General features: G+C 40.4%; 1 protein-coding gene across 3 annotated transcripts in view; it reads right to left on the bottom strand.

Moving 5' to 3' along the window:
- PLEKHG1 (pleckstrin homology and RhoGEF domain containing G1) overlaps positions 1-27676 on the bottom strand; it is a 166930-nt gene that overhangs the window by 38585 nt on the left and 100669 nt on the right. For all 3 annotated transcript variants that reach the window (XM_089530196.1, XM_089530197.1, XM_089530198.1), the window contains exons 4-5: positions 11278-11378; positions 4623-4692 (exon numbers count right to left, since the gene is read on the bottom strand). In XM_089530196.1, the coding sequence (XP_089386322.1) occupies positions 4623-4692; positions 11278-11378 (171 nt within the window). The remainder of the gene's footprint in view (positions 1-4622; positions 4693-11277; positions 11379-27676) is intronic.

Here is a 27676-nt window from a genome sequence, read left to right on the forward strand (position 1 = left end):
AACATAATATCTAAAACAAATAAAAGCCAAAATAAACAGCAAAGGATATCAGAAGTGTAAGAGTTTAAAAAGCACTAACATGTTTTTAAAGGCTAAAAAGTTTGAGAGAATAAAGAAGTCTTCGCCTGGTATTAAACCATTGCAATGTGGGCATCAGTTGAGTCCACATTGGCTTAGCACCACTGAGAAGACTCACGCTTTTGTGACTACCCTTCATCTTGCTTGGCAAGGACATCTGGAAAAGAACCTCAGAAACCTTTCCCTCAATGTATGCATTTTATACGCTTAAACAGGTTGGTTTGTAATATTTTTCAAATATGTAACTTTTTAGGTGTGCACTCGGGTTCCCAGCCTGACAACTGGAGAGGATTCCTGTTCCTTTTAATGGCTGTGTAGAAGAAAGGTTTTCAGCAAGTATTGCATGTTACCTGGTTATGTGATGAGCATTACCTGCTGAAATTCCCTTTTCTACACAATCCTTAAAGAGACAGGAGCACTCTCTAGTCTTCAGTCTGATATTTCAAATAGAAGTGGTTACTGGGAAAGAGGCAAGAAGATACAGAAGCTCACAGTTTTTTTCCCAGTCATGGGAAACCAGATGATACACACATGCTTTTGTCAATAGTTCTGCAAACCATGAATTGGATGAATTTGCTTTAAAAAACGAAAAGAGTCAGTTAATGCAATCTCCACACCCTTGGTCTTAAACATTCAAGCTGAGGGTATGCAAAGCAGAAGAGAAGGATAAGGATTTATGGAGCATTTCACAGTGCATGAGGTCATCTGATAAGCATGTACCTGACTTTTCTTTTTTAAAAAAGAACTCGCTGCTCTACTTAAAAGACTGTCTTATTACTAGACAGTCACAGCCCACTCAGTAATTATAGAAGACTTCAGCTGAGCCTTTGCTGATGTGTTAGGCCTGCATTTCTGATTTGAAATACATACATTGTAGCTGTTTTCACTCACATGAAAAACAGTAAGGGTGAATTACAATCTATTAAATGTGTAGGCTTTAAATTAACAGCTACAGCTGAAAGCTACTCCTGCCATGAACTAATAATAGAGTCAACCACAATCTACTCCAGAAACATTACAGTCTGTAATTAGGAAGTGGAATAAGTTCACATTCTATTTCTCATTGTAAGAGAGGTGAGGGTTCTCCCTTCAAATGCAAAATTCAACATTCAAGTTGTATTCTAACTGTAAATAAGATTTTAAAAGCAAGCAAGTACAAAAAACACAAGAAACAGCTATTTAGTTCACTATAACTATGCTAAACATTTATGGTCAATTAATCATAACATCATGTAACTGTGAAACATCATCCTGCAAATGAAATTGTTGCCCATTATCCTAAGAATTATATTTTTTCTTCTGTTTTTCAGCAGATGTTGTCATGAAAGTATACAATTGAGATTAGAAAATGAACTGAAGTCAGCAGTTATTGTAAGACCCATTCAAAAACCAATCAAAAATATAAAGATGATTGGGCAACACCCAATGTTACATGTGTGACTTTCATTTGCCCAATGGGACTTTCCTTTCTGTCCTTCCCTGAAGGCCCCAGTATATTCCAATACTGTTCTGAAGGGTCCTGCAATCCACCAGAAGAGTTCTGGAGTTGGACCAGGGGATGCAAGTGTGGAAGCTGAATGCATTCTGCCCTCCATGCCCACTCTGGCACCCAAAAAAACAGTCAACCTAACAATTTCTTTGTAAAATATCTAGGCTGCCAGCTGTGTACTTCAATTGTTGCAGTCATTCAGTTAATGTTTCCTGGTGTTCATGCATTAATGCATGTTTTAAAAATGCCCAGAATATCAGTAAGCAAAGACAAAGAGGCCTGGCTTTCATTTTTGCTTGTAAAGCTTTTGTGATCTGCAAAAGTCTGTTATTTGCTGCTGGGGCCTTTGTTCAGGGTGTTGTTGGTTCACTGGTTGCTATTCCAAGAGCATGTTCTCTACTACTCCCAGGCTCCTCCAAATTCTTAGGCTTTCTGGCCATGCTGGATGGGGAAATCCTGGAAGGTGTAGTCCAGCAAATATTTTTCCATGCTCTGATGGCTTCCATTCGTATGTGGTTTATCGATATATGGGCCTGAATCCTCTGCTAGTCATGACTAAAGTACAATTACTCAATTAATGGGTTTCACTTAAGTGTTTACTCAACATTCAATAATTGATTCAATGGTTCTACTCTACTCTACTTAGGAATCACTAACAGCATTTTAGCTAGAGGAACAATTGGTATTGGTTATATACAGTATGGCCCCCATATCAATGGGACCAGTACCCATGGTTTCAATTATCCATGTCCAAAAAAATTATGTTCTCTCTAGCCATTTTCTAGTCTCCAGTGCAACTCTGTGGTATGCTTCTGGCAGAGGTTGACCATAGGGTCACACTGGAGAATTGAGAAAGGTGTTCTCTCTAAGAATCTCTGTGTCACTCCAGTGTGACTCAATGGTCAACTTCCACCAGAAGTAATTCATTACAATAGGGTTTGCTATTATCCATGGTTTCATATTTCCACAATTAGTCAGGGAACACATTCTCTGCAGAAATGTGGGTTCTACCGCAGTTGTATTCCACTGAACCAGTGTTTTCTGCAGTAATGGTTGGTGGCTCTCATATCAGTGTAATAGTGAAACCATTCTGGGTTTTCATGCAAACTTTAACGGCCATATTCAAGTTACTGAATCCTATTCCCAAGCCAGTTTCAGGACCTTAGTTAATTCAAGTTTGCACTAAAACCCTGAGCAGCATCACTGACCCACTGACAAGGGAGCTACCATTCCCCCACAGATTCTCTCCAAGTGGGTTGTGACTTTCTTCATACATTTCAGATTCCACAAATTCACTGAGGTGGATTTGGCTTGCTATGGAGATGAAACACTGTGAGTTTTAATATCACACCAGAGGAACAACCTTAACTAATGTGGCTATAAAACAAACAGGGAAAAGAATGATATATTAAAGTTTAGTAGAAATATAATTAACATTCAAATTAATGATTTGTATTAGTATTACAAAATTGATGAAATCCTTTAGACAGCATCTGGCATCCTAATGGTGACTTACTGTGGCACAAGTCCAACATGCCTGCATAATCCTATTTTGGTTTGTTTTTTTGTCACTGTAGAGGTTAGAATTCTCTACTGACCTTGTGCAATGACTAAACTCCACCCCAAACCCACTATTCAGTTGCTTTAACCTCCCACCAGCATTTTACTGACCAGTAGTGAAGAACAATGGAGCAGCTCCTATAGCTGGACATACATCACTGAGGTCAACCTCCTAGACTTCTGGAAGAATCCTTGGATTGGGATCACTGCGCATCCAGATATAGAAACACAGCTGGGTGCTTCTGTGCCACTTCCCCTCTTTCTACCAGCCAGTAAATTGGTGGTGTAGGGGGAATGCAGTAGCTAAACGTGGGTTGGGAGGCATGAGGGGGAGATACTTTGTAGCTTTTCCTTGTGTGGAACTTTACAATACTTCTCCTGACCCAGGATTTTGGCCAGTATTCTAGATATTTTGTTTTAATGCTTTGATTATTTATAGTTCTATCAAACTTGCATTTCTCCTCTTAGGTATCCATATATATTTTGGCAAGTGAAGAAGGATCTTTTGATGTTCAGTGAGAACTGAGCAGCATGGATAGTGGCCAACAGACAAGCAGCCATAAATCCATGCAACTATTAACATCCTGCATGACTTAAAAGAAAGAAAGCTCCCAAGTATAAATATACAAACATTTATTTTAAGACATAAATATGTCCTTCCAGATGATACCACCATATTAAGCTTGACACAATGAATACAAGTAACTTTTATTGAGGTAAGCAAGGCGGGAGAGAGGATGAATGTAAGGGGAAATAGGTTCGGGGCAGATTACTAACCAAACTGGACAACACCTGCCTTCTGTGTTCTCTCTCTGGTGCTCAACTGAAAGGACAAAATTATTTCCATACCTCTAAGGTATAACACATACAGCCCACAAAGTACTTTGGAAAAAGAACCAAGAGTCAGTTTTTTCCCCATCACACACTTCTAGGCCACCCACCACTACAGAGCTCTCAGGCAACCTCAGCAGAAGGGGAAAAAGATGTCTTCATTGTAGAGCCAAAAAATGAGCATTGAGCCACATCAAAATGTCTTGATATTTTTGAAATGTAAACATGAATTTGTTAATGGATCTGAATTTGTACTGAAATATGAAACATAGGTCTGAACTGAACTAAAAGTTGAGCATTTGTCCATGCCAAACTATAAAACTATTTGGCTTTTGTGTGATTACATTTGCAAAATTACTTCTCAGTTGTAGGCATCTGAAAACTGATATCATCATAGTATTTGTGAGTTTTTTTGGGCTATGTGGCCATGTTCTATAAGGGTTTATTCCTGATGTTTTGCCAGCAGCTGATGCTGGCGAAACGTCAGGAATAAACTCTTATACAACATGGCCACATAGCCCGAAAAACCCACAAAAAGCTATGGATGCCGGCCATGAAAGCCTTCGACTTCAAACTGATATCATCCTCTGGAAATGTTATGTACAAAGAGGCTGCAATAAAACAGAGCTCAGACTAACATTAACAAGAAAATAATATCACTTACCTTAGATACAAAACATTCTGCTATAGCTACTGGGTCATTGTCACAGTTTTCCAAGTCTTGTAAAAGTTCACTAGTTCAAACAAACAAAAAAGGGAAAACTGCTAGTATTTTTTTTTCTAAACAGAAATTCATATAGCAACATATACTGTCTGCAACTGAAATGTTGCATTTTAAAGCACCGTAGGTTACAATAAAGGATTCCCATTTAATATTGTTTTCTGATATAAAGTTACAATGACATTAATGTTTTATTTTTGTTACTATTATTCTAATATTTCCTTTTACAGTTATGACTATAACATGACCAAATTATGCAGCACTTACATGTAGCTTCTAAGCTTCCTTTTACAATAGGATTACAGTGCTCCCACATCATACATGGGCACGCCATACGGGGCTTCAGCATGTGCTGAAACCCACGCCAGAAGAAGCAATGGTGCACGCACCTGTGGTGCACACGCCGTGCTGCACCGCATTCATGAGCACCATTGTTTTTAATGGGACTCCACCATACACAGTATTTCCCTTCTGCAGGGGAAACGGATCCTTTTCGTAAGGAAAGGGCCCACTGTACTTGGACAAAACTAACATTTTGATTTCCCATTGCATTAAAATGATTAGATTAGACAAGATTATTAAGTCTTGTTCCTATTGCTACAAAAACATGGAGGCACACACATCTCTATCTCCACAGCGCTGCTCTTTTCCAAGATATCTTTATGTAACTCCCACTCCACATATGTAATAATAAGAGAGAGAGAGCTACTGACAGCTGCTGTTTGAAATGCAAGATCTTGTCATGATAGTCCCCATAAGCTATGGATACCAAGGAGAGACCAAAAGTGCAAGCATCTGTGTTGAGCCAAATCAACACCCCAGTTCTAGCAGTCTCCATCTCCATTATGACTAAGCTTTTGGAAAGCTAATAGGTCTTAACTGCCCATTCAGGACCATGCTATACCAAATATTTTTCATTACAATAAAGGAAAATCCATTTTAGAAACCTCCAATGTGAAAATCACAGCTGAACTCTAAGAGAAATCTGATGACCCCTGACTCCATGCCACCATTGTGGTTGCCATGCATTACAAGCTCACACATGTATCTCCTTCTCTCTGAAGTGTACTTTCCCAGCCCCATCCTGCTACGCTACCCTCAATGTTGATAAACTCCCCTCCAAGAAAGTCAGCCTGAAGGCATTAAAGGAGAAAAGAGAAAAAACCATGCCCTACTTAAGCTCCCAAATCTTTTCCTGCACAATACAGTTTTTTTTTACAACTTTGCCTTGTAGGGTTTATAAACAAGCTTTCATGTGCTGGCTGTTTATCTAACTTTGATCTACTGGAGGGGTAACCAAACAGCTTTTGTCATTAATTGTTTCTGTAAGTAGATGCAACTTATTTTCAGACAAAAGACTGCAGATAATTCACAGTACAAGTCTGACCTTTACAGCATATTATCAGTGATAATCCTGATTGCCACAGCATTTTCATTCTTTTGGTATGTTCTCTCTATGTGATTCCCTGAGGAACCGAACTCATACATATAACCTGACTTCATCTGTGTTGACCAGAAAACCCCCTGCTAAATGTTAAAACTGAACATTAAGAAAGAAAAAAATAATGACCACAGATGAATTTACATCACTTTAAAGGAGATGGTGAAAACAATGAAACTGTGGAGATTATCGCACTGCGTTCTGAGACCGTTCTCATCACGTGATGAGAACGGAACGCATTTGAGTATACCGCACGTATGTGTTCCAATCGGGTTCTCAGAACGTTTAAATGTGTTCCAAATGTGTTCCAGGAGGGTACAGATATGAATGTGTTCCCAGAGAGCTGAAACGTGATGAGAACGTTCCAACAGAGGTGTGTGCGATATTCTTATCTGTTCTCAAATCCGTTCTCTCATTCCTCCGTCTCCTGATTGGCTGAAAGAATGACAGGCAGGGAGGGAGGCAGGCAGGCGAGCGACTGCAGTGAGGGAAGGTGTGTGTGTGTGTGAGGGGGGAAAGAAGGAGGGAGGGAAGGGAGGAAAGTTGGGACAAGTGAGAGAAGAGGAAAGAAGGGAAAGAGAGAGAAAGAGAGAGGGAAACAGGGGGGCCAGAGCAGAGAGCAAGAGGGAGAGGGTCTGGCTGCTTCTGTGGGGGCCTCTAGTGTCATGTCCAGCGGGGCTCCTGTGCTGGCAGCCTGCAGGAGGCAAGGATGGCAGGGATGCCCAGGACCTTCTCCTCCTTCCCTCCAGGAAGGAACCCACAAAAGCTCCTCTGTTTGGAGCAACACACAAAAGCAAGCAAACAACTCCCAGAATTCCATAGCAAAGAGCCAGACAAGAATTAAAGCGGGGAGGGAAGCTCACAGGCCCCACCTGGAATATTGTGTCCAGTTCTGGGCACCACAATTCAAAAAGGAGCGTGTCCAAAGGAGGGCGACTAAAATGGTGAAAGGTCTGGAAACCATGCCCTACAAGGAACAACTTAAGGAGCTGGGGATGTTTAGCCTGGAGAAGAGAGATTAAGAGGTGATATGATAGCCCTGTTTAAATATTTGAAGGGATGTCACATTGATGAGGTAGCAAGCTTGTTTTCTGCTGCTCCAGAGACTAGGACCCGGAGCAATGGATGCAAGCTCCAGGAAAAGAGATCCCACTTCAATATTAGGAGGAACTTCCTGAGAGTAAGGGCTGTTCGACAGTGGAACACACTCTTTCCTCAGAGTGTAGTGGAGTCTCCTTCCTTGGAGGTCTTTAAGCAGAGGCTGGATGGCCATCTGTTGGGGATGCTTTGATTGTGATTTCCTGCATGGCAAAATGGGGTTGGACTGGATGGCCCTTGTGGTCTCTTCCAACTCTATGATTCTATGATTCTATGAAGGCACACATTACATGCGCACACACACAGGAGGCGTGACAAGCAGCCAAAATGGGGAATTGGGATGACAGCAGAGGACTCTTCTTTTCTAACCGGTTTAAAGAGCTGCTATGGCTGCCGGGGCTCTGCCCTTGGCCCAGTCCCCTCCCTGGCAACTTGCTTTTCTTCGGCTTGAAGAGACCTGCATGGAGCTCCTCCTTCTTCCCAACCTTGCAAAGGAGGTTTGGGATGTAACTTGCAAGGCTCATCTCTCCCCATTTCTCTTTCTCCCTGCCTTCCTCCCGATCCCTCCTTCTTCCCTCCCTTCCCTCCCTCCTCCTTTCCCCCCTCTCTCTCACACACACCCCTTCCCTCACTGCAGTCGCTCGCCTGCCTGCTTCCCTGCCTCCCTGCCTGTCATTCTTTCAGCCAATCAGGAGACGGAGGCGGCCTTGGTGGAATATGTTCTCGGAACGGTTTCAGGAATCGCTGTGCGGTAAAATGCAGTTCTGATCACGTTCTGATCACGTTCTAGTTTACTAATGCAGTAATATCTGTTCCAGGAACGTTCTTATCACGTGATGATAGGAACGTTCTCAGAACACAGTGCGATAATCTCCTGTGTGTGGCAGTAAAGGGTCCATGGTGCAGGGATTGGTGGGCATGTAAACACCCACCCGTCCCCACACCAGCCCAGGGACCAATCTGGATTGGGACCTGGATCAGGATAGCATGGGTCAAGCCCTTCCTATCCTGGCCCATCTGCTCAGGAAAAAAAAATGAGGAGACATGTTCCACATGCTCTGGGATGGTCAACCATTTGTTTGAAAAGCCCAACACATTTTGGCCACAGGGGCTAGAAACAAATACAAATATGCATATAATTACTAAAAAGACAGGACAACACTTAATGAACTATAACATAAAAATACCCATACTATTCATATCAAAATTATAGGCTGAGTAATCACCTAGAGAGATTGCATCAGATGTCCCTGTGTTGTATTTCAAGACCTATCATTAGTTATGCCTTTTCAAGGTCTATCTGCAATATGTATATACAGTGCACCTGTGCCACACGAGTGCTCTGCACTGGAAGAAACAATGGTGTGTGTGCCCATGGCACGCATGTGCCAACACGAGCACAAGCCCCATTACTTGCAATGGGGCTTGAGCATACGCGTTTTTTGTTTTATGGGGGGGGGGGGATGGAACGGATCCCCTGCATAAAACAAGGGTGCACTGTATAAAGAAATGTTGCATATTCTGTTCCTTTTAATCTCTATGATCCTATATTTTGGAGAGTGTTTACAACTCCATTGAGTTTGAAGGGTAGGTATACTTTTGAATAAACAATTGACCATCCCAGAGCACACAGAGCTTGTCTCCACATTGTTTTTTTATTGTTTTTGCTTTTCTACATGCTTAAGTGTAAAGATATATCATTGAATAATAAAGATTGTCCGTGCCATCATATTTTCCATTTCTATGTATGGTTGTGAAAGCTGAACAGTGAAGAAAGCTGACAGGAAAAGAACTCATGTGAAATGTGGTGCTGGAGAAGAGTTCTGCAGATACCCTTGATTGCCAAAAAGACAAATAAATTGGTACAGGAGCAAATCAAGCCTGAATTCTTCATAGAAACCAAGTCCTGAAACACATGGGCTAAATGAAATGGCTTCTGGCCATTTTGGAGGTGTGGTGTTTATACAACAAAAAGTGGCCAGAAGCCATTTTGATGCTGCAATCTTTCCAAAGGACCAGATCAAAATGGACCCATTTTCATCCAGCTCCTGTAGCGTGTGGCTTGAGACCACAGGCAGCTGCCCACTTTCAGAGCAGGCCATGCAGTCGCCATGTTCCTGACCCGATCGCAACCAGGGCCACTCCTTCTTGGCTGCCCTTTTCACCCCTAAGTTGACTAAAATAATACTGTTGTTCTTTGGTCATATTATGAGAAGACATGACAAACTAGAAAAAGCAGTAATGCCTGACAAGGCAGAAGGTAGGAGGAAAAAGGAGACAACATTACAGGTGGATAATCAAGGAAGCCAATCAAGGAAGCCAACAAATCAAGAAATAAACTGACATGAGAGAGGTTAGAGAAGCTTTTTCAATTTGGGTAAACCTTTGGTTTTTAGATGTCCATGATAACTGGATGATGACAAACCTAATGAAGTAGAAGCAGAGACTGAAACTGATACTGATAAACAGGACTGCATCCACACTGCAGAAATAATCCAGTCTGACACCACTTTAACTACCATGGCTCAATGCTATGAAATTCTGGGAACTGTAGTTTTATGAGACATCTAGCGTTCTCCATCAGAGAGCGCTGGTTCCACAACAAACTACAATTACCATAATTCTCTAGCATTGAGTCATGACAGTTAAAGTGGTGTCAAACTGGAGTATTTCTGCAGTGCGGATATAGCCCTCAGCTCAGAAAATGAGTCTGATTAAATGTCATGCCTGTTCATTGAATCTTAGTCCCTCTTCCCTTCCACACACTTCTCTCCTCCTCCCCCAATTCCTTTTATGGGAGTGTGTGCTTTATGGCTGGTCAATACTGTGCAGAGGAAATATAAATAATTTTTCTTTGTTAATAATGTTGATGCTTCCTTTTGGTTTTTTTTTATTGTTGTTTATTTTTGTTGGCTAGCACTACTTAAACTAGCAAAACCAAAGAGGTTCCATAGAGTTCAGGAGATTGTTACTCAATTTGTTACAAATAAAAATTAAAAATTAATAAATAAAAGTAAATTCCATTTGTAATAATTGTTTGAATACACAGTATTTTAATATATCAATTGTGATAATTTTATACCAAATCAAATTGTACATAGTCATATTTTGTGTTCCTAACGTAACAGAGAGACTTTTAATGTGTAAAAAGTGCTAATGTTGCATTTCCCACCCAATTTTCCTGAAAATGTCAATTTTTTTCTGGGGGGAAAATGGGAAAAAAAACTTTTCTTTTCCATGGCTTCAAAAATTTCCAGAAATTTTACATCTCTAGTCCTGATCCCCTGCATGTTCATCTGCAAGCACTGATAACAAGAATAAATGCAGGGGTCCTTGTAGCTTTGGTAAACACCAACACCACCAAGAGGGAGAAAAAGAAACAGGTACAGTGAAGACCACTCTGAAAGATTCATACCTCCCAGCTGCAGAGAGAAGACAGTGTGCAGAATTTTCAGAAGCTTCCCATTCCTATCATATTCTACAGGTTGCTATGGCTAGATAATACCCCAGACCCTCACTACCGGCCATGCTGTCTGGGGCTTGTGAAAAACATGTGGAGGGCACCAGGTGGCCCACCCCTATATTCAGCAGACAGGAAAAAGTAAGTTACTTTCCAAACTTGGCAATTGCTCTAACAGTCCCCAATCATTTTCCCCCATAGAAGAAGATAGTAAGAGAAAAAGGGAAGAAGGTGAACACCTATGGAGTCAGAAGAACCTTGCTATTTGTTTTCCTGTTGTCTAAGTTGATATATAAGTTGATATATAAGAAGCACTTGTTCTACACCCACCTAGAAATATTTTTAAATAAAGTAAGATTTCCAAATGAGTTTGTCAATAGGAGTCATGGTAGAACCTCATAAACACTTTATGCTTCTTGCTTCTTGTTTTATGTTAATACCACAGCTGTATTTGCTATATTCTGGACTGAATTATACACTCTCTTTTCTTTCCTTTTTTTATTTCAATCTTTAACCTGCTGGTGGACTGGGGGAACCTAACAATCACTTTCATTAGTAGTCACCGTATACGCTTTCAGTTAAGTCAAACATTTACTTACCTATTGAAATGGTAGATATCTTTTATGTTTCCAAACAATGCTGATCGTTCCTCTGTCCCCAAAGAAAGCTTGGATTGGTTAGTGATACAGTCAAGGTAATCCTACAAAATAAATGAAAATGATGTCTTATACATGTCTGTTCTTTTATTGCTCAGTAAATGGAACTATCTTTAATTGTGCAAGATGAATCCTCCCTGGATCAATTTCACTTTATATTACTGTAATCCTTTCAATAGCTTCACTCTGAACAGTCCTTCTATTATGGAAGATAACAATACTTATCTGTTCACCAATACCAAAGGAATAAACTCAAAGTCTGAATGCTTTCCTTTGCTCCCCAGACTGTACATTGTATGTTTTCAAACTGCAAATGTATTCAGATTTCACTCATAGTGACAACTTAATGATCACCATTAATTACTCAATAAAATCAATGACATATTCCTATATTAAACTTTTTTTAAAACAGGTATTATTTAAACAACTGCATTTCAAATAGATAGTACTGTATACGCAGAAGTCTGGGATGGAAATGTCTATGTTACACACTTTTTAAAAGCATTCTTAAAATTCCAAAAATGCAATGTAATAAAAATGTCATAGTTTCCAGTTTGAAAAGAATAAGGCCTCTGTTCTTTTGAGGTGCCCACCTGGTGCAGTACTGATTATTTTCATGTGCTTTGTTGAAACATAACATAGAAAATATAATTTGCAAGCAAATCAGTTATGCAACATATGATTTAGGCCATAGGAACAAGAAAATATAAATGAAGGAGGAAAACATTACTTTAACTCAATGGTTTTGTAGCCTAGAGATTTTAATTGATTTTAAAGAACTATTTTAATTACCTTGTTTTAATGTGTCAAATTGTTTAATAAGATCTTAGTCTATTTAAATTATCGATTAATTTATGTTATTGTATGCTACCCTGAGATTCTATGATCTGTGTTGCATTATAAACCCAGTGGGTTTACAGGGCTCAGATGGGATTCAAATCCTGGTCTCCAGAGTTATAGTCCATCCCTCAAATCACTACACCATACTGGCTCTCTACTAATCAGGGCTAAATCCAATTGTTAGTTCCAACCTGAGTAAATTAATGACATAAAGTTTCCATTGGTTCAGTTGACCTATTCTAATTAAGACTACAACTGGACTTAGCCCTTAGAACAGAGGTGAGCTGTTCGACCATAACTCCCACCAGCTGTAGGCAGTATAGCTTATAGTGAGGAATATTAGGTGTTGGAAGGCTGTACTTTGTCTATCATGATTTAGTGTTATTTCAATAACATTTATAAAGAAATGCTGCCAAAGAAGGAACAGATTAATGTAAGAGTGAGAACAGCTGGAGCTGTGTTAGTAACACCCTGAGATGATCCGTGGCCTGAGGGTTTATACAACACACGGTGGCATTTTACCAATGGCAACAATACTAAATTCAAGGAACTCTGGAAAAAAATAGAGGAATCATCAGGGCCCCTTTGTAATACAGAGAACGCATTCTAAAATGCAAGCAAGAAAATCAAAGTGTCCACACAAGATGATCATGAAAGATAAACTAGCAGTCAAAATATCTGTGAAAAATCTGTATTTGGATAATTAAAAAACCACAGAATACTGATCACAAAGACACCACAAAAAGATGAACATAGTGGATTTATAAGCATTTGTAACTGGGCTGCACTGTTTTATAACTAATATTCTCCTCATGAGCAATGACTAATGGCTGAAGCAGATAGCCCTGAAGGGATGGCTTTAAACCACCCTGGAGAAAGCTGGGTGGGAACCACAGCAACCACACACCATGGCCCCAATCAGGCCAGCTTCTGCCCCAAATAGGAGCGGAGAAAATCAGTTCCTATTTGGGGTGGAAAAGAGCTGCCTCTTTGCTCCTGGAGCTGGCTTTTCACTGACTCCGGAGCAAGTGACGTCTAAACACCATGCCTCAGTCACCTGGAAGCCAGCCAGCGTGTAATCACCAGTGTGGCTTCCAGGTGACTCGGGGGTGTGGCATGTCTAAATACCACGCGGTCAAGCCAGCTAGAAACCATATTTATCAGGCCATCTGTTTTGGCCCTTATTCAACACTTTGTAAACCACTTAGGGAATGCTTAGGTGCACTGATAAGCAGTATAGAAATGTACTTGCTATTGCTATTGCTACATGCTAAGAAACACAAGGCTAGGACAGAAAATTGCAGGCTTTGATTTTTGTCTCTTTGCAAGCAGATGGTGAATGAACTTTCTTTTTATTTCCACCACTCTCCATCATTGGGGACAAAATGAGGGAATCCTGCTCCCCTCGTGAAATTTTCTTTCACCCCCAAATTTTTAGCATTGAAGAATGTAAGACATTGAAAACTATTTACACATAGGACTCTTTCATTTGCTGTACACTCATCCCTCCCTGTGGACTTGTGGACTTGGGGTCCAAGGTCTCACTCTTTCATGGATGGCAATCAGGGAGGGACAAAATGGTGCATGCCGGAGTGTGCCACCATTGTAACCAATGAGTACTTAAATATTTGCATTTTTCTAGATTTGCAGTCCAATTACATTTATCTTTAATGTACATTCTATGTTTCTGTTGAAGTAGGTTGGTAACCACAAAAGTTTATGCCAAACACAACTTGTTTTCTTCCAGATTGTTTTGAATAATCATAGACTCATAGAGTTGGAAGAGACCGCACGGGCCATCCAGTCCAACCCCCTGCCATGCAGGAAATCCAAATCAAAGCATCCCCCACAGATGGCCATCCAGCCTCTGCTTAAAGACCTCCAAGGAAGGAGACTCCACTAAAGAAGTGTTGAGTTCTGTCGGTAAAGCCAGTTTTGCCAGTTCTTTGCCCGAACATCCATTCATTCAATTATTTTGGGGACTGGTCGTTGTAATTTTTTGGTCTGTGCTGGAGCTCTTCAAAGGAGGTTTAAAAACCAGAGTGTCTTTTTGGTGAGCTGGTCAATCTCTCTTGCTCAGAGTTACAATGCTATAGGACAAAAACTGCAGTCCACTAATTCATTATAACTCTAAAACAGAAGAGAAGCAAATGATACCCTTTTATTCTGATGTATTTTGGCATGAAAAATAAACTCACTTCAAAGTGAGAATGTAAAATTGCAGCTGTGCTGGGAACTGCCAAAAAATAATACAGGAAGAAAGAAACATCAGTTGGATATTTAAAAAAAAACCAGTTTCAATATTGAAAAAGGCAAATAGTCATCACTGACTATGACTAGTGCTTGACTTTAGAAGGCTTTTCACTTTAGCCTATTTTCTCAGTTTAAAATATATTTTAATTGAGTGGTGTGATTTTATTAAACCATTTAAAACAGCTTGAAGTACCAACTAGCCATAGTTCTACTATAAAGCTATCACTGTTGTCTAAGAAAGAGTAAGCAAGAAAACTACAGCATGAACTTTAATCCAGCATAATGGAACTTCTTTCTTTCCCCTCCAGCTCTCAGTGCTACCCAAAAAACTGGCTCTGGATAGTTTCCCAGCTCCAACAGAGTGATTTATGGAGAGAAGGGGATGTCAATGGGAAGGAAATATCATCGCCTCTCACTGGATTCTGCAGTCCCACCCAAAGAATGGCCTCCGAGGAAGCTTGAGGGCATGCATCATTTGGACACCACGCCCTCAAAGTGCCCAGAAGGCTTTATTTGGTCCGCCTGCTTTGGGCCAAAATTTGTATACTGAACTATCAGAAGGTAAAGGTGTCACTATCTCAGCCACACATGTGGACGATTTTGGAATATTTTGGATTTTAGAATTCTGGATAAGATATACTCAACCTATACCATTTACTCCTTGCCTAACACCCACTGAATTTGGTAAAGATAGAATCACCAGAGGGCAGAGTCAACCACAGGTAGGTCCACCTACATCTAGTTTGGTATCCTGTCATGCAAGATAAAGTATTAGCAATTTTTGTGCCACCCTACTGGCGGTGTGTGTGTGTGTGTGTTGAGTGTTAAATGGCTGATGCCCATCCACCCAAACAGTAAGGCAACCCGTGTAGCAAACTCCCAATCCAATGGCTCTTGTCCTAATCATTTCTACACAAGTGTCTTCACCACACCTTCACCACCTAAGAAAATGAAATCTTGTCCAAATTAAACATAACCTTCACTAAAACAGCAACAAATATCTGGCTAGGAAAAATATGACATTGTTTAAATGCAATTTAAACAATAAAGCTCCATGACATCTATACTCTCCAGCACACATTATCTACCTTTCTACTTTCCATTCCACATCCATTAATTTATGACCTCATCTCTAAAGTCTGTTCTCTTAATAAATGTTTGTATATTAAGTCATTTTTACAACAATATCCCTGGGGCTTCCTGAAACTGCAGGTGACCTTTTGTTTTCAACAGCTGCCTTAGAGCACAGACTTCATGAAGCAGAAAGGACTGCTACACAGACAGCAACTGAGGTCAAAGAGTGGAAAAATGAGTACAAAACCAGAATGGGTCATTCCCAGCTGCAATTTTAGTGCATATTTTGCTTATAATAGAATGAAAAGAGCTTGTCCCTGATACAGAAGTAATGGATCATAAAAGTACCTAGATTTCAAAATCATGGTAAAAAGAACCTGTTTAGAAATTGCATCTTTTAAAAATAGTTTATTTGCTTTCCTATTCCATGATAGCTTACAACTAAGTATGTGCAAAACTCACTGAAACAATCCCATTTTCCAGTCCTAGAATCATAGAACAATAAAATCATAAAGCTGGAAGTGACCACAAGGGCCATCCAGTCCAACTCCATTCTGCCATGCAAGAAATCACAATCAAAGCATCCCCGACAGATGGCCATTCAGCCTCTGCTTAAAAACCTCCAAGGAACAAGACTCCACTCCGAGGGAGTTTGTTCCACTGTCGAACAGCCTTTACTGTCAGGAAGTTCCTCCTAATGTTAAGGTGGAATCTCTTTTCCTGGAGCTTGCATCCATTGTTCCAGGTCCTGTTCTCTGGAGTAGCAGAAAACAAGCTTGCTCCCTCCTCAATATGACATCCCTTCAAGAATTTAAACAGGGCTATCGTTATCACCTCTTAACCTTCTCTTCTCCAGGCTAAACATCTCCAGCTTCCTAAGTCGTTCCTCATAGGGCATGGTGTTCAGACCCTTCACCATTTTAGTCACCCTCATTTGGACACGCTTCAGTTTCTCAATGTCCTTTTTGAATTGTGGTGCCCAGAACTGGACACAATATTCCAGGTGGGGCCTGACCAAAGCAGAATATAGTGGCACTATTACTTTCCTTGATCTGGACACTATAGTTTTGTTGATGCAACCTAAAATTGCATTGTACTTTTTAGGTGCCGCATTACACTGTTGACTCATGTTCAGTTTGTGGTCGACTTGAGCTCCTAGATCCCTTTCACATGTGTCCCCCATCCTATATCTGTGTATTTTATTTTTCCACCCTAAGTGCAGTACCTTACATTTCCCCCAGTTAAAGGTGCTCCTGCAAAGAGTCTGGACCCAGGGCATGTAGGCTTTAAAGGTTATAACCAACACCTTGTACCTTGCCCGGAAATTAATAGGCAGCCAGTGGAGAGATTATAAAATGGGTGTAATGTGGGCAGTTCTGGATGTGCCCGCGACCAACCTGGCTGCCATATTTTGTACCAATTGAAGTTTCCGAACTTGGTATTAGGGTAGCCCCATGTAGAGAGCATTGCAGAAGTCAAGCCAAGAGGTTACCAGCGCATGTACTACTGTTTCAAGGTCTCCCAGCTCCAGGAAGGAATGCAGCCGGCATATCAGCTGAAGCTGATAACAGGTACTCCTGACCGTCACATCCACCTGTGCTGTCAGTTGAACCGACAAGTCAAGGAGCACCCCTAAGCTGCGGACAGAGTCCTTTGGGGGAAGTGTGACCACATCCAGAACTGGCTGGCATATCTCCATTCCCGGATTGGGGATCCCTATAGCAAATACCTCCGCATTACCTGGATTCAATTTGAGTTTGTTTTCCCTCATCCAGTCCATTACTGCCTCAAGACAGGCATTTAGAGGAGAGATGCCATCCTTAGTTACTGCATCAGTCCGAGACATAGAGAAATATATTTAGGTGCTATCAGTGTACTGATAACACCCCGACCCATGTCTCCAGATGATCTCACCCAGCGGCTTCATATAAATGTTAAATAGCATGGGAGACAGGAATATATGCACAGGTATTTTAAAAATCGAAGCTTAAAAACATTCTGAGTTATTAATTTTGTTTGTTTGTTCAGAATTGATTTGCCAGTTGAATAGTTTGCTAAGCTGGGAACTTCTGTGGATGAATGACTATCAATTTAAATAAATTAAAAATAAATAAGGAGTGCAGCCTCAATATATTGTATAGTGATTCCAGTAGAGGGGGTAATAGGTAGCTTTTGATTTCCTCCCCACATCTGTACTACCAATTATAGAAAGTTTAAATTACATGGGTCAAAGCAAAAACAACCACTGAGAATCAAGCATCAGTCCCACCCTGGAATTTCAGAACTAGACCTTACTCTATCACTAGCTATGTGATACAGAATACACGCAAGACAAAAGATGGAACCAGCTTAATGATGCCAACTTTTGCAGTCTCATGGAATGTAACAGAGCATATGGGATTAAAATAAAATAATCAAACTTCCAGGATATGCTAATTAATTAATAAATAATGCAGTAAACCTCTCCTGGAAATACAAGTGTGTTAAGAAATGGACATGATCTCTTACTGTTTCCCAGATGGGAAATTATCAAAGCTGTTCAACACAAACTGGGTTCAGTAACCATAATTTTTTTTCTTTGTTTGAGGATTATTTGACTTCAATAGGTCACTGAAAATGAATGCAACAAAACCATTTTAATTGCTGCTGTGATAAGCTGAGGCAATAATAGAAAGGTTGGAAACTCCCTAATTGCATACCAGGCTGCAGACATAATGAAATGCTATACAAAACAAAGCAGATAACCTTAAAATTGATTTACTTGTTGTCAGAACCAAGTAAAATTCCTTCCTTGAATTGCAGGCAAAGTGCTTATTCCCGGGGGGGGGGGGGGACTACCAGTAGCTAGGAAGCAGTATTGCAACATCATGGTTTATATCTTTTCCACAAACAGTGCCTCCCTGATGTACAGTAGTACAACTTTCTCACCATACATAGCCACCACGGCAATTGATTATTGAAAGAAATGAAAATATTACACGCGATCCTAGAACTAACAAAACATTTATTAAATTATGGGCAACATGTAGCTCATAACAGATAAACTAATGCAGCAAGTGAAAGAAGTGTGGAACCAATAATGAAAAATGGCAGCATGAGTAATCAGTTCAGTCCAGGGTCAGGGCAGCCAGAAGTAGCAAGAGTCCAGTCCGTTCCAAGGTCAAGAGTCAAGGCAACAAGGAGTCAAGATACAGGGAGCCAGTGCAGGCAGCAATCACACCAAAGGATCATGCAATAAACTCTGGCATTGAATTGGTGTCTCCCTGCTTCTTAAGTAGGAGATTCTCTCCTCGGTGTCAGCTGAGGCTTGTTTGCCAATTGTCTCTCAGCAATCCTCCTGGACCTGCATCTGCCAGCACTCTCAGCCCTGCATTATTTAATAATAATAATAATAATAATAATAATAATATTTATTTGTATACCGCCCTATGGCAAACCAATCCGGGCGGTTAACAACAGTAAAATATAAAATATAACAATTAAAAACACTTTATCCCTCCCCCCCTTAAGACAATATTAAACAGTATAACATATTAAAATACAATATCAAAGCATAAAAACAACAATTAAAAACTAAAAACCCTGATGTCCCTCTGTTGATCCTCAACCATCACTAAGATGGGGCCACGGGAGGAATGAGGGAATCAGGGAACCTGGGCCAGGATGGTTAATCTGGAAATGCCTGCCGGAAGAGATCCATCTTGACCGCTTTTTTAAAGCTGTCTAATGATGTTATCTGACGGATCTCATCCGGCAGGTCGTTCCAGAGTTTGGGGGCGACAGCAGAGAATGCCCTCTGGGAGGTCGCTGCAAGCCTAGATTTTAGTGGCTGCAGTAAGTTCCTCCCAGAGGAGCGGAGAGCGCGGGGAGGATTGTACGGGAGGAGGCGGTCCCTGAGATAGCTTGGACCCAAGCCATTTAGGGCTTTAAAGGTGATAACCAACACCTTGTACTGGGCCCAGAAGCTGATAGGCAGCCAGTGGAGGGACCTCAAAACTGGAGTAATGTGGTCCCTCCTAGATGTTCCTGAGACAAGCCTGGCTGCCATGTTTTGAACCAGCTGTAATTTCCGAGTCAAGCACAGGGGTAGCCCCATGTAGAGTGCATTACAGAAGTCAAGGCGTGAGGTTACCAGCGCGTGCACAACAGTCTCGAGATCCCTTACTTCCAGAAAAGGGCGCAGCTGGCGTATCAGCCGAAGCTGATAACAGGCACTCCTGACCGTCGCATTTACCTGATTTGTCATCAGGAGCAATGAGTCAAGGAGCACCCCCAGACTGCGAACACAGTCGCTGGAGGAGAGTGTGACCCCATCCAGGACTGGAGGTTGCAACCCAATTCTTGGTTTCGGAGCTGCTTTAAAGGAGGGAACCTCCAGGCCTGGTTCCTCCCCAGAGTCACCACTAGGCTGCTGTGCCACCAGAGGAATCCCATCAGCACTAGGACCTGGCTGAGCCTCCTCCTCTGGGGCTGGGAGATCAGGGCTGGATTCTGGCAGAGCAGGATTAGCACCTGGTGTAGCCTCAATTACTTCTTGCACTGGAGCAGGATGAGCACCTGGTGTAGCCTCAATTACCTCTTGCTCTGGAGGAGCCCCATCCTCATCCTCCGAGACCTGCTCTTGGCTGGCCATGACAGGTTCACACATTTAAACATTTTTCCTGAATGTGATTACATACTTATTTGAAGGAAAATTAGTTTTGAAACTTGAAATATAGCCAGAATAACAAGTATTATTAAGACAAAAATCTATTAACTTCAGATTTATGTGCAATTTGTTACATCCTCAAATTATACCATTTTAAATATGTATATGTGCAATACTTGGTCCTCTTTTATATTATTTCAGTTGTTCTCTTCCCAGTTGAGGATCAGTTCCTAGAAGAAAACCATCCCAACTGTAGTGAAGGTGTAGATAACAATTATCAACAATCTGAACTCTCCACTTGCTTGGAGAAGCCACTACACAGGCAAATGGGCTGGATAAACATGGAAATGGCTGAACCCAATGATATAAGACCCACTTGAAGGAAAGGCTTAAGCATACATTGTGCCAGCCTGGAATGTAAACTATAACCAAACAAAATCATGAGAGAAGAGAACTGTGGGTTTCCCATGCTATTTTGCTCAGCCATTTAATAGCTAGGATGTCAGCTCTCTCACCATTCATCTGTCAGCACACTAAGGTGGTATTTAGGAGAAAACCTGTTAAAAGACTGCTGTCTGTTTTGCATGTCGCTCTTGAAAGGTGTAGCAACAAAGAAAATGCAGGCATGGGAACAGAAAACGGGAAGTGATTAGATTTGATATATAAAGAGGAATTATCTAGAAAAAGGAGCACTGTTTTAGGTTCAGCAACACACTATATGGGCAATTTTTATAATTTTATCCAATATAAAAACATAAGTGGAACTTTTTTTCCTTTATCAAACAGTTTGTCAATATTCATGTACTTTTAAAATTCCCCATTGCTTAGTGTAATGCTAACAGGAGGGCAAAAGTCCCTTTTGAAGGAGAAGCATGCATACTTTTTAGGAGCTTGAAGTCAGAATGGCTCACAATAACCCAAGCAATTTCCTATAATCAAAGTTAGTTTCTTCAATGCCAATCTCCACTTATTTCTATCAGCATACAAATACAATCTCACAACCACTGCAGCCCCTGGGAATATTTCTTCTTCCTATTTATCAAAGATATCTTATTTGGTGGGATACGTTTCCCTCCAATGTGCTGCCAGAGCAGCAGTGGCAAATGGCTAGGGTCAGTGAAAAACTGAGTGTACAGTTGGAAAATTACTGGTAGACAGCAGTCTGGGTAAATGAGGAATGGCAGTGAGGACTGTAGTTCTTTTCTGGATCACATTAAAAATACATATTTTTAAATGTCACAGTTGTTTCTCAACTCAGTCATAAAAAGAGATTTAACAAGATACTGAATCACTTCCCCTTGCTTTCCAGGTTGAATAGTGAGGTTAGAGAATGACTGAAATCACAAAATGAATTTGTCTCAAAAAGCACTCAAGCCCTGACTCCTAGCTTGTCATGGGATTCATACTGCAGCTTATCCTAACCAGAATACAGCTTTCAGGTTATGAACCCACCTATGAATCTATTACATTGTAGATTACTTTTATTGAGAACCATATTTTAACTCCTTTCCAAATACCCCTGCCTATCTGAAAAATATAGCAGTATAAGCAACCAGATAAAATGTGAAAAAAGTTGAAGTGTTTCTTGAATGTAACCAAATAACTTCTGGTTTTTATTATTTCCTGCCACGATCCTTGCATTTACCTGAAGGTCCTTAAAAAGTTTGATAACACTAATCACTGGTGTCAGGATTTCATCACACAAGGCTAGCAAATTGGAATTTCCACAGGATAATAGTGCATTTGGAAGCTACTTAGCACATGACATCATATCTCTTCTCTTGCTGCCTTGCATTTTAGCACTGGTGGAGCACACCTTTTAGCTCCCAACATCACTGTTTTTCTATCTCTGCCTCTGATATGACAAGTCTCTTCTGCTGCAGTTCTGATACTGGCATTCACATGGTGTCAGTAGATATGATTCTCCCCCTCTCCCATTCACTATTACCAAGCAATTCCTTTTCTATTTCTTTTCTTTTTTTAAATTTCATTCCATTGCTAATTGCAGTCAAAATGTAAATAACAGAAACAAAAAGGCACACTGGGTAGGGAATAGGGCAGGAAAATGGGGTTATGGATGTCATGCAGAAGACAGAACCACAGATTGTCAAAGTAGTACCTTCACACTATGGAAGAGAAGTATGATCATGAGTATGCCCAAACTGGTATATTTCCATTTCCTTACATTAACACTACTGCAGTGTGACAGCAGGCTGGTGTGATAAACGCCTAAGACTCATCTCCATTTTAGTTAACGAAACAGCAATAGATTATAGTGGAAAAATTAGGTCTGCTATGGGTTGGATTTGACACTTGATTCCTTTGCTTCTTATAAGAACCAGAAATTTGCAAAAGCTGAAGTAGATTAACTCTCATCCTTTTATCTGATGATTTGCACTCACAATAGCAAATAATACTTGCTACTTAGCCAACAGATATTTTGGTTGAGTGATCCATTCACTCCTAAAAGATCAGCATGTACAACAGCATTAATCTTCTGGGTAATTCTATAGCTCAATACAGTAAAAATCCTAGCAGACTGTCTTTCTACTCAGAAAATATTTTTAAAAAATTAACATAGATTCTGCCAGATGTTTATTGATATTAGAGATGAATTATGTCCCAGTCTGTACTTTTGTATCTTACCTAGTTTTCAAGATCAGTTTTGATCTACTACAATCTCAAATGTTCTCCAAACACCAGAATTAAGACCCTAAGAGGTGACTTTAGTCTCTTGGTGTCTGTCAGAAAGAAAGACATGATATAGATCAGGCTTAGCCATGGTTCTGTACCTCTTCTATCAACCAAGGGATAATTGGAATAACAAGGGAAATCTGGTGAGGTGCAGCACTAAAGAAGTGGTGAAAAAAAGCAGTGAAAATCCGCTGCAGTGAAGGCTAGGGTGCCCTTTCCATGGTGCAACAAGGAGCTGCTTTTTGTGGCTTCTTTTTGCACCGCGGAAAGGCCAGATTGGGACATGTAGTTGCCGTAACCCCGATCTCACGAGGAAAGGGGTGGTCTGTTGAGCCCCACAGTTACTAATGCACTAGTGACATCCAGAATGGATTAATGTGGTGTAAATCTGTCTTTAAAGATGGATCATAAACTCCAAGCAATTGAGCAGAATGAGGACACCAAAGCATGTAGGTTAAGGTAGAATGCAGTTTCAGCATGTGTCACCAATGTTATGAATCATACTGACTGCCAATGTGTTTATGAGCCCATTTTAAGCTCCTTGACTGACCTATAAATCTCTAAACAATTTTGACAAGGTTACCTGAAGGTTAACTTGGCCCAATTTTAGCATGCTTTCACCTCCATTCTGTATGCTTTTCTCATATACCTTTCAGTTAGGTGAGCAATTAACAGTCTCAAAAGAGAAGGCTTTTTCTGCAATAGTATCTCCCAGTTGTGTGCCTATGGGAATCAAACAGGCATTAATAACTAATTTTTGATTACTTTAAATGGTGATTCTGCTGGCTTTAATTGGAATTGAATTCATTTTATAAGCTTAACTGGTTTAAAATGGTCAGTTTTGAGGCTAGTATATCCTGCTGTTTCATAATTGTTTGTGCAAATTATTTATGTTCTTATTTTAATATAATTGTATTTTTATCATTCACAAAATTATGAAAGATTGCAAGGACAACTATCTATAGGTAGTTTATAAATATTTTGAAAAAAATATATAAACAGCCATGAAAATGTGGTCAATATTTACACTGCCATCAATATTAACTCTAAGGGGTCATTCTTAGCTGAAGTTTAGAAATCAGATTTTGATGCTTTTCAATATGTTGTTTAAGAATGAGTCATTGTGATTAGCAGCAAGCAGAAGTGAAATAGCTAAACTTTGGGTTTCTTTGCCCTATGTCAGCCTGCCCATGTCTTGAGATTTTCTTCTCAGTTGCTGCTTTAGCTGCTTTTGTTTCTCTTTCTTAGTTTTTCTTACAACTTTGTCAACAAGTATTTTTGAAGCCATATGCCACTGAAAAACTGAAATCCCTCCCCTGTATATGCTGTAATGATTTGTGGCTTTTAAAACACATCATCATTCAACATATACCTAGTATTTTTAGCAAGGTGTGTATGTGTGTGTGTCTTCATTCAAACAGAAAACGTGAGCCAAGAGACTGGCCACAAAAGTAACTCTTATTTTTCCAGGTGATTTGAAAATACTTTAATTACACCATGGAGAATGCTATATTATTTATAATTAGCTGCTGGCTGATTATACTGGAGTCTGGATTGTTGATGATTGCCTTTCCAGGAGGCCAAAGTGAAACCTCTTTAATATTTTGGCTGTTTCTGACAGCTGTCAAGTCAATAGCCACAGGACAGTTTCAACTGCCCTACATTTTGCCTGCTCTAGAGACTAACCACTTAGTGGGACAGAACATCGAGAGCTTGGAACTTTAAATTTGAAAATTAATTTGATAGTATGAAATGTTAGAAATTGGAAAATTAATTAACTACTATAAATATTAATCATTCAAACTGGTTAATTGGTTACATTATTGTTAGTTAATTCATTGTTTAATATGTCAGGTTCAGACAGACCATGTTATTTACAGAGAATGATGGTGATGATCACATTATTTTATTCGCTTCTCCAAAAGGACTCTTTTTCTCCTTTTAATATCACCTTCCTAGAATTTCTCCCAATATGGACTACAAAGCCATTGCCACTGGAAAATGGTGGGAGATTGATATGTCTGAGAACTGTAAGTTTAAGAAAGGTTGTTCTAAAGCATGGGATCTTATCTCCCAACCTCTTCAATGCAGATTTTCACTCATCTGCACCTCTGTTTTCTTTCATCCCCTACCAACATGTATACTTCATTCATTCTTCAAACACATTTTTGTTAACATTCGATAGAGTAATTTATTTCAGTTAGGCAGTGGTCCCCAAACAGTGCCCTTTAAGAGATTTTGGACTTCAGCTCCCAGAAGCCTCAGCCATGTTGGTCAATAGTTTGGGATTCTGGAAGCAAAAGCCCAAAATCTCTTAAAGAACACAGTTTGGGGACCACTGAGTTAGAGAACACTCAAACAACACAAGTACAGCTATAAACTAGATCTTCAAAAATATGTCAGTGAATCAAGAGTGGAGAATTCTTAAGCTGAAATTTTTGAGAGTCTGTGAGTGTATGCAGAATATTTTTCTGTACAACTAAATCACTCCATTCTTTTTACTTCTCTATTCCCAGTCAAGGAGTTTGGTCTAAGATGAGTGCTACAGCACTGGTTTTACACAGAGGAACTAGTGATCCCAAATTCAAGCTGTGGCTTCTTCTTGTTTTAATGAGTTCCTTCCATATAGAGCCATGGATTGAGAATGGGAGGCACCTAGCTTTCAGACTCAAAGGCTTGCCATTCCAACATATTCTATGAGGATGCTGGTTTTGGGCTAAGCAAAAAAAAAAAAAAAAAAAAAACCCAACCTCAACTCACTTCCCCTGTCTATCCGTATTCCATTCAATGCTTTTCATGTCCCCAAACTCAAATATTCTTGGGCTCCACAAACCCAACCCTTCTGCTCTTTCTTGGGCTCTAGAAAGTTCTTTGTCTTCCCCTTCCCTTTTGTGCTATCTTCCACCAAAAAAGCACACAAATTAGCCTGCTTAACAACAGAGCCCTGTGGTTCATTCTTCAAGTTTGAATTGTTAGGAAGGATCAAATTAGGGGAATTTACGAGAGGCGTGTCCTAACAACACATGCAGCGGGATCATGTTCCTATGTGTATACCAGAGGTCATCTAGTCCAATCCCAAGAAACAGAGACTCCAATGCAAATGAGTTGCAATAAAAATATAAACATTTATTAAAGCTACACAACAAAAGATCACACACGCACACATACATTCAATACTAAAGCAAGGGAAGGGGAGAGTTCAGGAGTAAAGGAGAAAGGATAGAGGCACCGTTGGGATAATTACCTTAGGAGTCTTCTCCAAAGTGACGGATGTGAGGGATGGTGAATGGTGAGACACGGCCACGGGAATGGGGAAAGCAAGCGGCGATCGCGGTGGCTAGGAGCTGAGTTCCAGCGGGCAAAGCTAACAAGAGGCCCAAGAGACAGTGAGCTTTTTGCTTAGCTCGAGTGATTTCAGCGGAGCTCAAGGACAGCAAGCTTGGAGCAGGCTGTTCGACAAGCAAGGTATCAGGTTTGGAACTCAAAGCTCAACAAGCCCAATGAAGGCTGGAATCAGGGTCTTTTTATATCCCTGAACGTATCCTCAGGATATGGCTACCTGGTGAACAAAGGTCTTGATGGCTATCTTTTGTCTAAGCTGAAACTCACACAATGGATACACAAAGAAGAGGTCTGGCACTTTTCAGGGGAAGACAAATATCTAGATGGCAGAGCTGTTAATACAATCACTCACTCATTAGGAGAGAGGCTGCTTCTATTGTCCTCTCATCTTTGGGCAGCCTGCGAAACTTGTAGGGCACCTCCCAAAACTGCTTGCTTAAGGTTTAAATTCTACCTTTTTTCTTGTGACCAAGCCTAGCAAGCTTGCTGGCTATGTGGTCAGCTTGCCTTTGGGATAATGGCAGCTTGCGATGGGGTCAGTCAGGGGTCATGATTTTTTATCACTTGGCACCCAAAATTTATATAAAACCAAACTTGGTAACAGAATAAGTCTTCTCCTGAGGCAGCAGGAGAGTATTACTAGTATTCCTGAATGTGACAGAAGGTGAATTTTAAGTTTAATTCACTAAAGTATATTTTCAAATGCATTAATTGTGGAATCTGAATAGCTAGGGAAAATCAGGTAGAAAAATCTACAGAATTAATCACTATAAGATTTAATTAACCAGTTAACATCAAGCTTTGAAAATACCACTCATGAGAAAAGTATACTGTTCAAACAATTATTCATCCCAAATACTACATAGTATATAACAAAAGAAAGGGTGGAACAGGAGATATTTTGCTCTTTTGGGGGGAGTAGATAGTCCAAGAAAGCTTTACTGGGGTGTGTGGAGATAAAACAAACACAATAATATGGACAAAACACAGCCACGTTGTTGTTAATTACAGCTATATAGGCTTGGCATGATATGGTGCAACAGATCCCAGAATCAAACAATCCATCTCTTCTTCAATATTTCCCAACCCCATAACTTCTGTGCCAGGGGCAACACAGAGTAACCCTGCAGAATCCACAGGGGTTTCAGCTATGGTGTGGGTTCACCTGGGAACAAGGTGACCCTTTAAAGAAGAGTAGATGGACATCCAGCCTCCTCTCTCCTCAAAGTAGATTCAGTCCCATGCCATCCCACACTCTTTAGGTTGTGATAAAAGCAGAATAATAGACAAACTAACAGTAATCAGCAACATTCCCTCTATCTAAACATGGGGTGTGTAGGCAGGAAGTCGTTAAAACAGACTGACACAGCAGTACCAGGTTTCCATTTTTATTTCCCCCCTTCTCCTATAATATCTAAGTAAACTCTACGCTTTACTTGTCAAGGTCCTGATCACCTCAGCCACTGACTCCCTGAAGCCCATGAAAGTGAT

Source organism: Sceloporus occidentalis, unplaced genomic scaffold (genome assembly GCF_023333645.1).
Source record: "Sceloporus occidentalis isolate IW3139 unplaced genomic scaffold, rSceOcc1.0.p SCAF_6, whole genome shotgun sequence".
NCBI lineage: Eukaryota > Metazoa > Chordata > Lepidosauria > Squamata > Phrynosomatidae > Sceloporus > Sceloporus occidentalis.